Consider the following 14,795-nt stretch of genomic DNA (forward strand, 5'->3'; position numbering starts at 1 on the left):
GGAGACTGCATGAATCAGGCCTTCATGAAATAATTTATGCAAAGAAACAACTACTAAAGGACGCCAATAAGAAGAAGACACTTGCTTGGGCCAAGAAACACAAGCAATGGACATTAGACCAGCGGAAATCTATCCTATAATCTGTCCAGTGGAAATCTGGTATATCAAATATGAAGTATATTTTGATTTGTAACACTTTTTCAGTCACTACATGATTCCATATATGTTATTTCATAGTTTTGATGTCTTCCGTATTATTCTATAATGTAGAAAATAGTAAAAATAAAGAAAAACATTGTATGAGTTGGTGTGTCCAAACTTTTGACTCGTACTGTACTGTATATCTATCTCTCTCTCGCCTCAGAGGTGCGTTGTCCCCCCATGGTGACTTTGAGGAATGTCCTGCTGTCGCCCCCTGCCTGTGGACAGAGGAAAGTGAAGCCTGGCACCTTGTGCCGCCTTGCCTGTCGCCACGGTTACCGTCTCCAGGGAGACCTGGAGGCACGCTGTCTCTCCTCCGGGGACTGGAGCGCTAATGTCCATAAAGCCACCTGCACAGGTAACAAAATGTAGGATACTGTGTGTGTGTGTGTGTGTGTGTGTGTGTGTGTGTGTGTGTGTGTGTGTGTGTGTGTGTGTGTGTGTGTGTGTGTGTGTGTGTGTGTGTGTGTGTGTGTGTGTGTGTGTGTGTGTGTGTGTGCGTGTGTGTGTGTGTCTGCACATGAGACAGTTTTCCATGCACCCCTTCTGCACCTTCCGTGCATTTCTTTCCATGTGAACCTTTTGCTGACTGCTTTAGTAGTCCCTAATACAGAGGAGAACCAATCCCTGTGTTTGAGGGTTGGGGGAACAACGCTGTAATTGCATACAGCTTCTCCAGATGCTTTGCAGGTGAAAGAGGTGGCTGTAGAATGAGTTTCGGGCTTTATATCCATACACTCATCCACACACATGCACGCATGGACACACACGCATGCACACACACGCACCCGCACCCGCACACATGCTCTCACACACACACACACACACACACACACACACACACACACACACACACACACACACACACACACACACACACACACACACACACACATCCCTCATGGTCTCCAAAAGAAAGCAGGCTGATTAAGGCTGTGTCATTAAAAAGTGGAAGATATGTCATAAAGATAAAAGGAGTGGAGAGAGGGATGGGGGATGTCATTGAGATCCATAGGATGGCTGAAGCCAAGGTGGGTCTGCTCTGGTTCTCTTCTCAATGGCACATCTGCCCTTCTCATCCCTCTCTTTTTAAGAGGGAGGGAGGGAGGGAGGGAGGGAGGGAGGGAGGGAGGGAGGGAGGGAGGGAGGGAGGGAGGGAGGGAGGGAGGGAGGGAGGGAGGGAGGGAAGAGTAGAGTGAAGAGTAGAGAGAAGGGAAGAGAAGAGTAGAGAAGAGAAGAGAGGAGATAAGAGTAGAAAGAAGCTACTGTAAGAGAAGGGTAGAGAGAAGTGAAGAGTAGAGAGAAAAGAAGAGAAGGGTAGAGAGAAGAGAGGAGAAGAGTGAAGAGAAGAGTAGAGAGAAGAGACAAGAAGAAAAGCATAGAGAAGAGAAGCGTAGAGAGAAAAGTATAAAGAAGAGAAGCGTAGAGAGAGAGAGGAGTAGAGAGAAAAGAAGATTAGAGAGAAGAAAAGAGAAGAGAAGACTAGAGAGAAGAAAAGAGAAGAGACGAGTAGAGAGAAGAAAAGAGAAGAGAAGAGAAGAGAGAAGAGAACAGAAGGGGTAGAGAGAAAAGAAGATTAGAGAGAATAGTAGAGAAGAAAAGAGAAGAGAAGAGAAGAGAAGAGAAGAGAAGAGAAGAGAAGAGAAGAGAAGAGAGAAGAGAACAGAAGGGGTAGAGAGAAAAGATGATTACAGAGAATAGTAGAGAGAAGAAAAGAGAAGAGAAGAGAGAAGAGAGAAGAGATGGGTAGAGAAGACAGAAGAGAAGAGTAGAGAGCTGACCTGGTTCCAGCCTCTCTCATAATACCTATTGCACAAACAGTAAAATATTTCCCTTCCAATAAAGGGAAAACCCTGGCAGATCTGATCAGAAGGCTGTGTGTAAGTTTAATAGACATGGATACTTCACTAGATGGGTCATGTCCAGCTGTGAACTTCCACACAAAAGGTAGTCCAGCTCTGTTCTCAATGACCTACCTGGCTTAGTAAAGGTTAGAGGGAATCAGGTGTTAGCCACAACTAGCTGTGTGGAACTGGTGGTCAGTACAAAGGGTTAGCATTGCACTAGTAGTTGTATGGACAGTTTGTTAGAGGTACAGCTTGCAGTACTCAGGACATGTACTTCGTATATCCTAGAGAGTTAATGTTGATGTAAGGGATGGAACAGAGATAGCGACAGCTGTAATAGGCTTATATGACTATGAGGTGATGTCGATAATAAAGATGGACATATAATTGGCTACGAAGTCGATGTGTTAGACTACAGTACAATTCATTAAAAACAGAGGGGGCTCTGACGTGCTGTGTTAGAGGGGTCAGAGGTTATATGTGACATCACTGTCACTCCCTCAGTGATAACACGTAGCAGGGCCACATATGACGATGTGTGATGTAGAAGTCTGCGTTCTTAATGGCACCCTACTCCCTACACAGTGCACTACCCTGGTTAAATGTAGTGCACTATGTAGGGAATTGGGTACCATTTGGGATGAAGCCAAAGTCTCTTCCTCGGTTTGTTGCTTTAGTTCATGTCCCTCTTGTAAGTGTACCAACTGGGCACAGAGTTCAGTTCAACGTTTGGTTGAGTTTTAAAGTAAAGTTCAACTAAAGTGAATTCTACCTGAAATCAACAGAACATTTCACCATGTCATTGGATTTAGGTTAAAAGTTGGGTGAAAAAAATACAAAATGGCCGTAAGTTGAAACTTTTTTCAAATCAAATCAGTTTTCCATGTTGATTCAACGTCATCACAGATTTTTTTGTTGAAATTACGTGGAAACAGCGTTGATTCAACCAGTATTTACCCACTGGGTATTGTTCTTAGAAGAGTTGGAGTTAATTCCATCTAATTTCCTGTCAGTTGAGGAGTTGAATGGCAATAATATGGAGTGCCATCATGTCAAGTTAAACTGACTGGAATTGAAACAGAATAAAATTGATTTAGGATTTTACAGTGATTTATTGTTGTTGTTTATTTTCTCACCCTCTTTATCCATCCTCTTCGTCCCCTCGAATACTTAAGACTGTCATTTATTTGTTGTTTATTTTCTCAACCTCTCCATCTCTGCCTTTCATCTGTCGTTTTGTTTTCTCACTCCATCCAGACTCAGAGCCCCCTTGGGTCCAGTGCCCCAGAGACGTGGTGGCAGAGACGGACGAGAGGCGTGGCACTGCCAACATCAGCTGGAACGTGCCCACTGCTACTGACAACTCTGGGCAGGAGGTGAGGAGAGGGCTGTCTCTTTTCTCCTCCAGGGGATGCTAGTGTTTGCATACGTACCTGTCCTGAGGTAAAAGGTTGCCACGAGCAGCACCGCAGATATTGAGAAGAGCGAGATGCAAGACTTCTCTCTCACACGGTCACACACTGTATCTGTGCATGGGTTTGCTTCACACTGTTACAGCCTGGTTGCCAGGGGACCAAAACAGGGGAGAAGTGGAGCCTCGCGCTTCAACCCTCTTAGTTATTACGGAAATTTACCCACCATGCTGTTTGCTTTCTGCATCTAAACTCAGCAAAAAAAGAAACGTCCTCTCACTGTCAACTGCGTTTTTTTCCCCAGCAAACTTAACATGTGTAAATATTTGTATGAACATAACAAGATTCAACAACTGAGACGTAAACTGAACAAGTTCCACAGACATGTGACTAACAGAAATGGAATAATGTGTCCCTGAAAAAAGGGGGAGTCAAAAGTAACAGTCAGTATCTGGTGTGGCCACCAGCTGCATTAAGTACTGCAGTGCATCTCCTCCTCATGGACTGCACCAGATTTGCCAGTTCTTGCTGTGAGATGTTACCCCGCTCTTCCACCAAGGCACCTGCAAGTTCCCGGACATTTCTGGGGGGAATGACCCTAGCCCTCACCCTCCGATCCAACAGGTCCCAGACGTGCTCAATGGGATTGAGATCCGGGCTCTTCTCTGGCCATGGCAGAACATTGACATTCCTGTCTTGCAGGAAATCACGCACAGAACGAGCAGTATGGCTGGTGGCATTGGCATTGGCATGCTGGAGGGTCATGTCAGGATGACCTGCAATGACAACAAGCTCAGTCCAATGATGCTGTGACACACCGCCCCAGACCATGACGGACCGTCCACCTCCAAATCGATCCCGCTCCAGAGTACAGGCCTCGGTGTAACGCTCATTACTTCGACGATAAACAACGTTGTTGCCGGTGATGTCTGGTGAGGACCTGCCTTACAACAGGCCTACAAGCCCTCAGTCCAGCCTCTCTCAGCCTATTGCGGACAGTCTGAGCACTGATGGAAGGATTGTGCGTTCCTGGTATAACTCGGGCAGTTGTGGTTGTCATCCTGTACCTGTCCCGCAGGTGGGATGTCCGGATGTACCGATCCTGTGCAGGTGTTGTTACACGTGGTCTGCCATTGCGAGGACGATCAGCTGTCCATCCTGTCTCCCTGTAGTGCTTTTTTAGGCCTTCTCACAGTATGGACATTGCAATTCATTGCCCTGGCCACATCTGCAGTCCTCATGCCTCCTTTCAGCATGCCTAAGGCACATTCACGCAGATGAGCAGGGAGCCTGGGCATCTTTCTTTTGGTGTTTTTCAGAGTCAGTAGAAAGGCCTCTTTAGTGTCCTAAGTTTTCATAACTGTGACTTTAATTGCCTACCGTCTGTAAGCTGTTAATGTCTTAACAACCATTCCACAGGTGCATGTTCATTAATTGTTTATGGTTCATTGAACAAGCATGGGAAACAGTGTTTAAACCCTTTACAATGAAGATATGTGAATTTATTTGGATTTTTACGAATTATCTTTGAAAGACAGGATCCTGAAAAAGGGGCGTTTCTTTTTTTGCTGAGTTTACATCATTAATCTTTTTTTGTGAACAGCTTTTCACAAAGAGTCACAAGGTGAAAAACATCAACCCAGTCCTAAACCCCAAAGAGCAAACAGTAGCACAGTGTCAAGGAACAAGGAAAAACTTCCAAGGAAGGAAGAATACTGTAGAGGAACTAAACCTGTCAGTGTTTATTGAGTAATTGAATGGTAACGGTGTTCTTTTGACCACTGACCCCTACCAAATACAATGCTATTTCCTGTAAACAAATTAACAACAGACTTTCAGCATGCTTGTACAGAAGGGCATTCAACATGTACTGCACTGACACAAATGACTGATGATTGGTTGAAAGAAATTGATAATAAGAAGATTGTGGAAGCTGTACTGTTATATTTCAGTGCAGCCTTTGATATCATTGATCATAACCTGTTGTTGAGAAAACGTATGTGTTATGGCTTTTGAACCTCTGCCAAATCGTAGATTCAGAGCTATGTATCGAAAAGAACTCAGAGGGTTTTCTTTAATGAAAGGTTCTCTAATGTCAAACATGTCAAATGTGGTGTACCGCAGGGCAGCTCTCTAGGCCCTCTACTCTTTTATTTTTACCAATGACCTGCCACTGGCATTAAACAAAGCATGTGTGTCTATGTATGCTGATGATTCAACTATATACTCATCAGCAACCACAGCTAATGAAGTCACTGAAACCCTTAACAAAGAGTTGCAGTCTGTTTTGGAATAGGTGGCCAGTAATAAACTGGTCCTGAACATCTATTAAACTAAGAGCATTGTATTTGGTACGAATCATTCCCTAAAATGTCTAAATTCTAGACCTGAATCTGGTAATGAATGGTGTGGCTGTTGAACAAGTTGAAGAGACGAAATTACTTGGTGTTACTTTAGACTGTAAACTGTCATGGTTAAAACATATAGATTCAATGGTTGTAAAGATGGGGAGAGGTCTGTCCGTAATAAAGAGATGCTCAGCTTTTTTGACACCACACTCCATAAAGCAAGTCCTGCATGCTCTAGCTTTATCTTCTCTTGATTATTGTCCAGTCATATGGTCAAGTGCTGCAAAGAAAGGCCTAGTTAAGCTGCAGCTGAACCAGAACGGAGCGACATGTCTTGCTCTTCATTGTAATCAGAGGGTTTATATTAATACTATGCGTGCCAGTCTCTCTTGGCTAAGAGTTAAGGAAAGACTGACTGCCTCCCTTCTTGTTTTTATAAGAAACATTAATGTGTTGGAAATTCTAAATTGTTTGCATAGTCAGCTTACACACAGCACTGACACATACACTTACCCCACCAGACATGCCACCAGGGGTCTTTTCACAGAACAAATTCAAGGAAAGATACAGTATTATACAGAGCCATCTTATATAATGAAAGCGAACAGCAAACCTGATTTCAAAAAACAAATAAAGCAATACCTCACGGCACAACGCCTCTCCCGCATGTAACCTACTTGTTGTGTGTATTTACTGATGTACAGTATCAGTCAAAAGAGTGTGCAAAGCGGTCATCAAGAATCTAAAATCTCAAATATATTTTGATTAGTTTAACACTTTTTTGGTTACTATATGATTCCATATGTGTAATTTCATAGTTTTGATGTCTTCACTATTATTCTACAATGTAGAAAATAGTAAAAAATAAAGAAAAACCCTTGAATGAGTAGGTGTGTCCAAACTTTTGACTGGTACTGTATGTGTAACTGATAGATGCACACACACCCACTCAAAGTTAATGTTTTTAAATGAATGTCAATTGTAAAGTCTTTTGTCTGTAATGTATTTTTTGTTTTGTGTCAGACCCCGGTAGGACTAGCTGTCGCCATTGGTGTCGGCTAATGGGGATCCTAATAAATCAAATAAAAAAATCAAATACCTCTGACCTCTTCCCTCTAGGTCCTGGTCCAGGTGAAACCTGTGTACACCCCTCCCCAGCTGTTCCCCATAGGAGAGGAGAGGATCACCTATGTAGCTACAGACCGTGCTGGGAACCAGGCTAACTGTACCTTCACTGTCACTGTCATAGGTGAGGTCAGATTACAGCCACATCCACCTCATAACCACATCACAACCAACCATCAGATCACAACCACATATTAGAACCACATCCCGACCACATCATAAAACAACACAACAAAACAAAACCAATGTGAAACATGTAGTTGAGATTGTGGCCCTGATTTTTCCTGACCACATGACCTGACCCAGGAAAAGGAAAAACTCCAGGCCCTAGTTATAGGCTACAGGCCGTAGTTATACTGTAGCTTTTAATTAGCTGACAAGAGTTTTTCCTGATCAGGTTCCGTTTTCAGGAAATACTTGTGGTAGTTCCTGTTTCCAATGACTCAGTTGGTTCTTGAAACTCCGGAGTTGTGGGTTCGATCCCCTCATGGGCCGCACATACAGTATTAAACACGTGTTTACTGTAAGTCACTTTGGATAAAAGCGTCTGGCTAAATAACTCGTCTACACAGTGGTCACAGGTGCCAAGCAAACTCAAGTGCACAACGTGTGAAAAATAAGGGTGTCCAGTGTCACACACTTGATACCCTCAGAACTCAAGGGGGAAAAGCACTGCGGTAAGCCGTGAACATTTCCATGTGCTATTATGAAGAAATGCAGTGTTGTTTTTATTACACACACATGTTTAACTGGTGCCCTTGAAAACAGCGTATACCACTAAGACTATATAACGTAGCATAGTTTAACATAGGGTTACATTGTATTGTTATCCTATTTTAGGAATATTACTACTGCTAATATGTTAGTAGTTCTAATTTAACATAGCTACAATGCTAAACACTAAATCAAAATCCAACATTCAGGTGGCCATGAAATGTCCTTCTTTACCTCTTCTAAATGTGTTGTGCATACTTGGTTGTCATTGTCAAGCTTTGTTCCTTCCCTAACAACGGTGATTGTGTTCCTTCCTAGATACGGAGCCCCCTGTGATTGACAGGTGCAGGTCGCCACCCACTTTCCAGGCCACAGACATGCAGACGGCCGTCGTTTGGGAGGTGCCGCAGTTTTCCGACAACTCAGGTATGCGGTATCCCAGACTGCACCTCTTCCTCTTCCAGCTTGTGGAGATCCCTCTTCTCTCTCTCTTTCTCTCTCTCTCTCTCTCCAGAGGGGACTAATGGTTAAACAGGGTCTTTTCCGTCGGGTGATTGGAAAAAGGAGACGGTGGGAAATAATGTGTGTGTGTGTTTGTGTGTCTGAGTATGTGTGTGTGTGTGTGTGTGACAATAGAATGGTGGGAACCAGACAGACAGACAAGGGTGTGGTACAGATGTTATTGTCATTGCCATGCTATTAAAGAGGGGTGCAGTTCACTTCACTTCAGACATCTGAGAGATACAGGTACACTACATGGCCAAAAGTATGTGGACACCCCTTCAAATCTTCAAATGAGTGGATTTGGCTATTTCAGCCACACCCGTTGCTGACAGGTGTAAAAATCGAGTGCACAGCCATGCAATCATAGACAAACATTGGCAGTAGAATGGCCCGTACTGAAGAGCTCAGTGACTTTCAACGTGGCAACGTCATAGGATGCCACCTTTCCAACAAGTCAGTTCATCAAATTTCTTCCCTGCTAGAGCTGCCTCAGTCAACTGTAAGTGCTGTTATTGTGAAGTGGAAACATCTAGGAGTAACAAAGTGAAGTGATAGGCCACACAAGCTCATAGAACGGGACCGCCAAGGGCTGAAGCGCGTCGAACGTAAAAATTGTCTGTCCTCGGTTGCAACACTCAGCACAAGAACTGTTCGTCGGTAGCTTCATGACATGGGTTTCCATGGCCAAGCAGCCACACACAAGCCTAAGATCACCATGCGCAATGCCAATCATCAGCTGGAGTGACGTAAAGTTGCCGCCATTGGAGCAATGGAAATACGTTCTGTGTAGTGATGAATCACACTTCACCATCTGGCAGTCCAATGGACGAATCTGGGTTTGGCGGATGCCGAGAGAACGCTACCTGCCCCAATGCATAGTGCCAACTGTAAAGTTTGGTGGAGGAGGAATAATGGTCTGGGGCTGTTTTTCATGGTTCGGGCTAGGCCCCTTAGTTCCAGTGAAGGGAAATTTTAACGCTGCAGCATACAATGGCATTCTAGATGATTCTGTGTTCCAACTTTGTGGCAACAGTTTGGGGAAGGACCTTTCCTGTTTCAGCATGACAATGCGCCCGTGCACAAAGCAAGGTCCATACAGAAATGGTTTGTCGAGATCGGTGTGGAAGAACTTGACTGGCCTGCACAGAGCCCAGACCTCAATCGAACACATTTGGGATGAATTGTGAGCCAGGCCTAATCGCCCAACATCAGTGCCCGACCTCACTAATGCTCTTGTGTCTGAATAGAAGCAAGTCCCCGCAGCAATGTTCCAACATCTATTGGAAAGCCTTCCCAGAAGAGTGGAGGCTGTTATAGCAGCAAAAGAGGACCAACTCCTTTTGTATGTATGTAGCGTATTTACTGTATAGAGAAATATACTGTGGTAGAAATACAGTCGTTTTACATCATCATCCACTGCCTCTTCTTCTCTCTATAGTTAATTATATGATGGTGCTCAGAATTTCAGTGACACCGAGTGATACTGTACTGTACTGTACCCAGCAGGTCATTGCGAATGCCACGGCATCATAGAGAACACACACACGCACACGTCATAGAGTGATGTTAATAGTGGACCTCTCCCCCTGGCTAGCTCACAGACAGACAGAACATCCCCAAACATCAGCCCTGTTAACAGATACTATACCATCACTACACCATGACTCTCTGTATATCTGTATATCACTCTCTTTAGATCACTGTCCTGCTGGGAGCTTACACACACACACACACACACACACACACACACACACACACACACACACACACACACACACACACACACACACACACACACACAGACACAGACACAGACACACACACACACACACACAGACACACAGACACACACACACACACACACACACACACACACACACACACACACGTAGTATATACACGCATGAACGCACACACACACTCAGACTCAGACTTATACTCAGACACATACAGTACACACACGTACTAACCTTCCTGCCAAGGTCCACACACGATATGCCTTCAACAAACAGAAGTAACCACATGGTGGTTTTTAACTGAGGTGGCGCGACGACGTCACTGCGACGTTGATCCAACGTCAGCATGTTTTGTTTTTCCATCAGGCCCACACCCTGATTCCCCCCACACAACCCACCGCTTCACACACACGCACTTGTCCCTAGTGCTGCCTGGGTTCTATTTAATTAGAGACTGTCTGGCTGGGGAGACACGGCCAGGATACCACTCAGCCAGACTTGTCAGCCTGGCTGGAATGAGAATGTCTCTCCTCTCTACTGTCTGTGTTAGTGTGTGTGTGTGTGTGTGTGTGTGTGTGTGTGTGTGTGTGTGTGTGTGTGTGTGTGGACACATTTTATGCATTTTAGTTCAGATAAATACACAACATATTGTTGTTGTGGGGGAGGCCAGGGGGAGGGGCCCATTTTGGAAGTGGGCTGCTCATTGGACGTCTACATGGAGCAGGCCTTTGCCGCGAAGCTGCTTAAATACCAGCCCCTCAAGGCACGCTGGGACAGCCTCGGGTGGAGGTGCAAGCTGGTGGGGCTGATATTTGGCAGTCTCGGCCACGTACACAGGCTTGCAGTGCGTGGCTTCCAGATTGCGGGCCTGACAAAAACTTGGGCAAAGCAATTGGCTAGGTACTGCTCTGTTTCAGCTGACGTGGGCAGGCTAGCTGTTTGGGGAAGGAGGTGCTTTCTGCACCCTCGAGTGCCGTGCACTTGAAATGTTTGGATACTTTTTTTTTTACATTTGATTGGTGGATTCAAAAAAAGTATTTAAAGTGTGTGTGTGTCCATGGGAGAGGAATATAATAAGACAGCTTGTTTGGAGATCCCACTTCTTTCTACTCTCTCTCTCTCTCTCTCTTTCTCCCCCTCCTTCTCTTTATCTCTCTCCCTCTTTCCAACTCTCTCCTCTATCTCTCCAACCTATCCATCCCTTCAGCTGGTAGCAATTACCCTCAGGCTGCCCAGTTGATGATGATGATGATGATGATTATTCTGGTGCCATGTGATGCCCAGAGAGAGACCAGCCAGACGTGTGTCAACATGCCCTGATTTATTAGAACTTATATGGTTTACCAGGACTAGACTGACTCATTTGGAGTAGGGTGACGTTGCCCCTAGACGTTGATCTTGGGTCAGTATGACATTTTCCTCACTGATGGTTAAGGTTATGATTGGAGGGAAGCTGATCCTAGATCTGTACTTTGGGGAAACTTCACCCTACAGTTACTCATTCTGCTATGTATACTAACTGGTAACCCAACACTGCCCTCTGATGGCCTGTTCCAGAAGTGCGATTCACTTTTGAGGAAATATACTGTATACGCCTTGAACACTGCTAAACAGTAACTCAGAATAATGATTTTGGACTTGATTGTGGGAATGTTGCGTTCAACCAATGATTTAAATCCTTGCTCTAAGAAATTATAAGGAAGTACACTGTTTGTAGTTTGTCATTGCTTTAAAGCATCAATCAGCAGTTAAAACAATAACAAATAATAATCCCCGCCCCTGTTTTGTCAAAAACCTTATGGATGGCGCTGGAAAAGTGAAACCACTCTCAAATTCATACAGTAGACAGAGCGATGGATGCACGGACCAACCATCCATGCTATCAAAATTAGAGTTTTAACCATGTTTTGGAGGCTATAGAGTGTTTGTTTACATTTACTTTGTTTACCAATATTGGAGTAAAAAAAAAAGCGTATATTTTGGGTTCTGATGGGGTACGAAAGTTGAACTAAGCTCATGAGGCATTTATACGTTCATTTTTTGAAATTTATGAGTCCAAAGATGTTTGTAGCAACTGGCACGTAGACAGGTCTGTGATATCATTTTGGCTTCTGTACAGTATGTATGTAAGTGTTGGTTATTGTTGTTGTTGTGGTGTGTACCATTCCCAGGTGGGCGTCTGAGTGTGTCCACCACCCACACACCCAGCTCTCTCTTCTCTGTGGGAGAGACGGTGGTGAGCTACACAGCTGCCGACCAGGCAGGCAACAATCGCACCTGTGACCTCACCATCACAGTACAAGGTAACAGGAAGTAGAGTTTACTAGAGTTTAACAGAGTTTACTAGAGTTTACTAGATTACTGTATTCTGTGTCTTTGCTGTATTTTGGCGTTACAAGGACTAGATCTTCATTAGACTTCTTGGGAAACTGAAGGGATATTTAAATATTCATGTTTTATGTCATATTCATTTTGTAACACAATGTTTCATTTGGAGAGATTTGCTATTTTGTGATAGATCTCAAATCACTTGTTTGGTACTGTACTGCTCCTTTGCTATCCACAGTTCTTCCTTCCTCCTTCTTGTACCACATTACTCATCAATGTAGAGACAGGGTGCACACGCAACAAATAGGAGTTTGTTCTTGCTTTTTTTAATTCAATATAATCAAGCCAGCCCCATAACTACACTACCCATAAAACCCTGTGTGTCTTTATTATGTCCCAGGGTCTACTTGTGAGCAACCATTTGCACCAGTGAACGGGGGGTTCGCCTGTTCTGATGAAGAGGACGGGGTCAACTGTACTCTGTACTGTAACGCTGGATACAGCTTCACACAGCAGACTGTCCACAGCTACTTCTGTGCCAACAACGGAGTGTGGGAGCCGCCACACTCGCCCGACAGACCCGACTGCTCCTGTGAGTGACCTTAGTCATAGGTGCATCCCAAATGGAACCCTATTCACTATATACAGTAGTGTACTACTTTGGGCTCTGATCTTTGGGCTCTGGTCTTTGGGCTCTTGTCTCTGATCTTTGGGCTCTGGTCTTCGGGCTCTGGTCTTTGGGCTCTGGTCTTTGGGCTCTTGTCTCTGGTCTTTGGGCTCTTGTCTCTGGTCTTTGGGCTCTGGTCTTTGGTCTTTAGGTTCTGGTCTTTAGTCTTTGGTCTTTGGGCTCTGGTCTTTGGGCTCTTGTCTCTGGTCTTTGGGCTCTTGTCTTTGGGCTTGGTCTTTGGGCTCTTGACTCTAGTCTTTGGGCTCTGGTCTTTGGGCTCTGGTCTTTGGACTCTTGTCTCTGGCCTTTCTGCTCTGGTCTTTGTGCTCTGGTCTTTGTGCTCTGGTCTTTGTGCTCTGGTCTTTGTGCTCTGGTCTTTGGGCTCTGGTTATGGGTATGGGTTCCATTTGGGATACATAGCTTCCATCCATTTTCTATTCATCTTTTGTCCCATCTTCTCTTTTCTCCTCTTATGTTACAGTTACAGTATTATGTGTACATACATACTACGCATGATTGAAATTCTGACTGTGTGTGTGTGTGTGTGTGTGCGTGCATGCGCGTGTGTGCGTGTGTGTGCGTGCATGCGCGTGTCCTGTCCGTACTCTCAGTGAACCGTATTGCCAACCATGGGTTCAAGCCCTTTGAGATGCTGTTCAAAGCCTCTCGCTGTGATGACCTGGACCTGGTCAAGTCCTTCACTGGGGAGTTCAACACTAAACTAAGAGACATGGTGAGAACACAAATCAAATCAACAAAGGAGTACACACACACACACACACACACACACACACACACACACACACACACACACACACACACACACACACACACACACACACACACACACACACACACACACATTGTATATGTTTCATTTCTCTCTCAATTGTATCCATAGCTCCCGACCATCTGCAGTCACGATGATGTTGCCTGCAAGTTAGAGGTGATATCCCAAGGCCACTGTCTGGAGTACAACTACGACTATGAGAATGGATTCGCCATCGGTAAGACCTTCATATGCTATCTGACCGGGAGTTTTCCCTGACCACCTAACCACGTGATCATGTGACCTTGTTATAGGGTTTCTTCCCTGGTTAGATCTGTAAAAACGTATTGTCCCAACTACAAGAATGTACTGTACAAGCAGTAGGGCCTTGAGATGTATGTACAGTATTTCCTAACCATTGCTCTTCATAACCCCCTCTCCCTTCCTTCCCCTCTCCTCTCCCTCCCCTTCCCTCCCCTCTCTCTCCCCTCTCCCGCCCCTCTCCATCTCCCTCTTCCTCTCCAAGGCCCAGGAGGATGGAGCAGTAACTTGGGACCCCAGAGCGGTCAGGACTACGCCTACTTTGACTCGGGCTTCGCTACGGATAGCCCGCGAACCCCTATGCAGCAGGATGGTAGTGCCAGGACGGGAACCTCCCACTACCGCAGCAAAAGGCACCGTAAGATCACCTCCAGAGACCACAAGATACAGATATTCTTCAACATCACAGGTAGGCTGGTGGCACGGTCAACATAAACAAAATGAACTTGTGCACTTGAATTTGTTTGTGTTGTTGTTTCGAGTCCCGTCCTTTGAGCTGTGTCCATTCTCCCAGCAAGCATCCCGCAGCCCTCGTCCAGGAACGACTCAGTGGAGGTAGCCAATCAGAAGCGCCTGCTGCGGATCCTGGAGCAGCTGACCAATCGCCTGAAGCGGACGCTGGCCAAGCAACCGCTGTCATCCTATCACGTGTCGTCTGAGATGATCGTGGTGGCTGACCCCAAGTCCCTGGAGAGCAAGAGGGCCTCTCTGTTCTGTCGACCTGGGTCTGTACTGAAGGGGAGGATGTGTGGTGAGTAGTGGGCCATGAGATACACACCGTACAGTAGGTCTACGCAGCGTGGTCTCCAGGTTCACAGTGTAC

The 14,795-nt window shown here is 45.2% G+C and overlaps 1 protein-coding gene across 3 annotated transcripts in view; it reads left to right on the top strand.

Annotated features, from left to right (window-relative positions):
* Positions 1 to 14,795, top strand: part of LOC106608858 (sushi, von Willebrand factor type A, EGF and pentraxin domain-containing protein 1-like) — a 132,132-nt gene that overhangs the window by 76,688 nt on the left and 40,649 nt on the right. For all 3 annotated transcript variants that reach the window (XM_014207038.2, XM_014207037.2, XM_014207040.2), the window contains 10 exons: positions 365 to 559; positions 3,306 to 3,424; positions 6,928 to 7,057; positions 7,966 to 8,073; positions 12,059 to 12,190; positions 12,616 to 12,807; positions 13,494 to 13,615; positions 13,784 to 13,889; positions 14,178 to 14,381; positions 14,487 to 14,723. In XM_014207038.2, the coding sequence (XP_014062513.2) occupies positions 365 to 559; positions 3,306 to 3,424; positions 6,928 to 7,057; positions 7,966 to 8,073; positions 12,059 to 12,190; positions 12,616 to 12,807; positions 13,494 to 13,615; positions 13,784 to 13,889; positions 14,178 to 14,381; positions 14,487 to 14,723 (1,545 nt within the window). The remainder of the gene's footprint in view (positions 1 to 364; positions 560 to 3,305; positions 3,425 to 6,927; positions 7,058 to 7,965; positions 8,074 to 12,058; positions 12,191 to 12,615; positions 12,808 to 13,493; positions 13,616 to 13,783; positions 13,890 to 14,177; positions 14,382 to 14,486; positions 14,724 to 14,795) is intronic.

The sequence above is a fragment of the Salmo salar genome, chromosome ssa07 (assembly GCF_905237065.1).
Source record: "Salmo salar chromosome ssa07, Ssal_v3.1, whole genome shotgun sequence".
Classification (NCBI taxonomy): domain Eukaryota; kingdom Metazoa; phylum Chordata; class Actinopteri; order Salmoniformes; family Salmonidae; genus Salmo; species Salmo salar.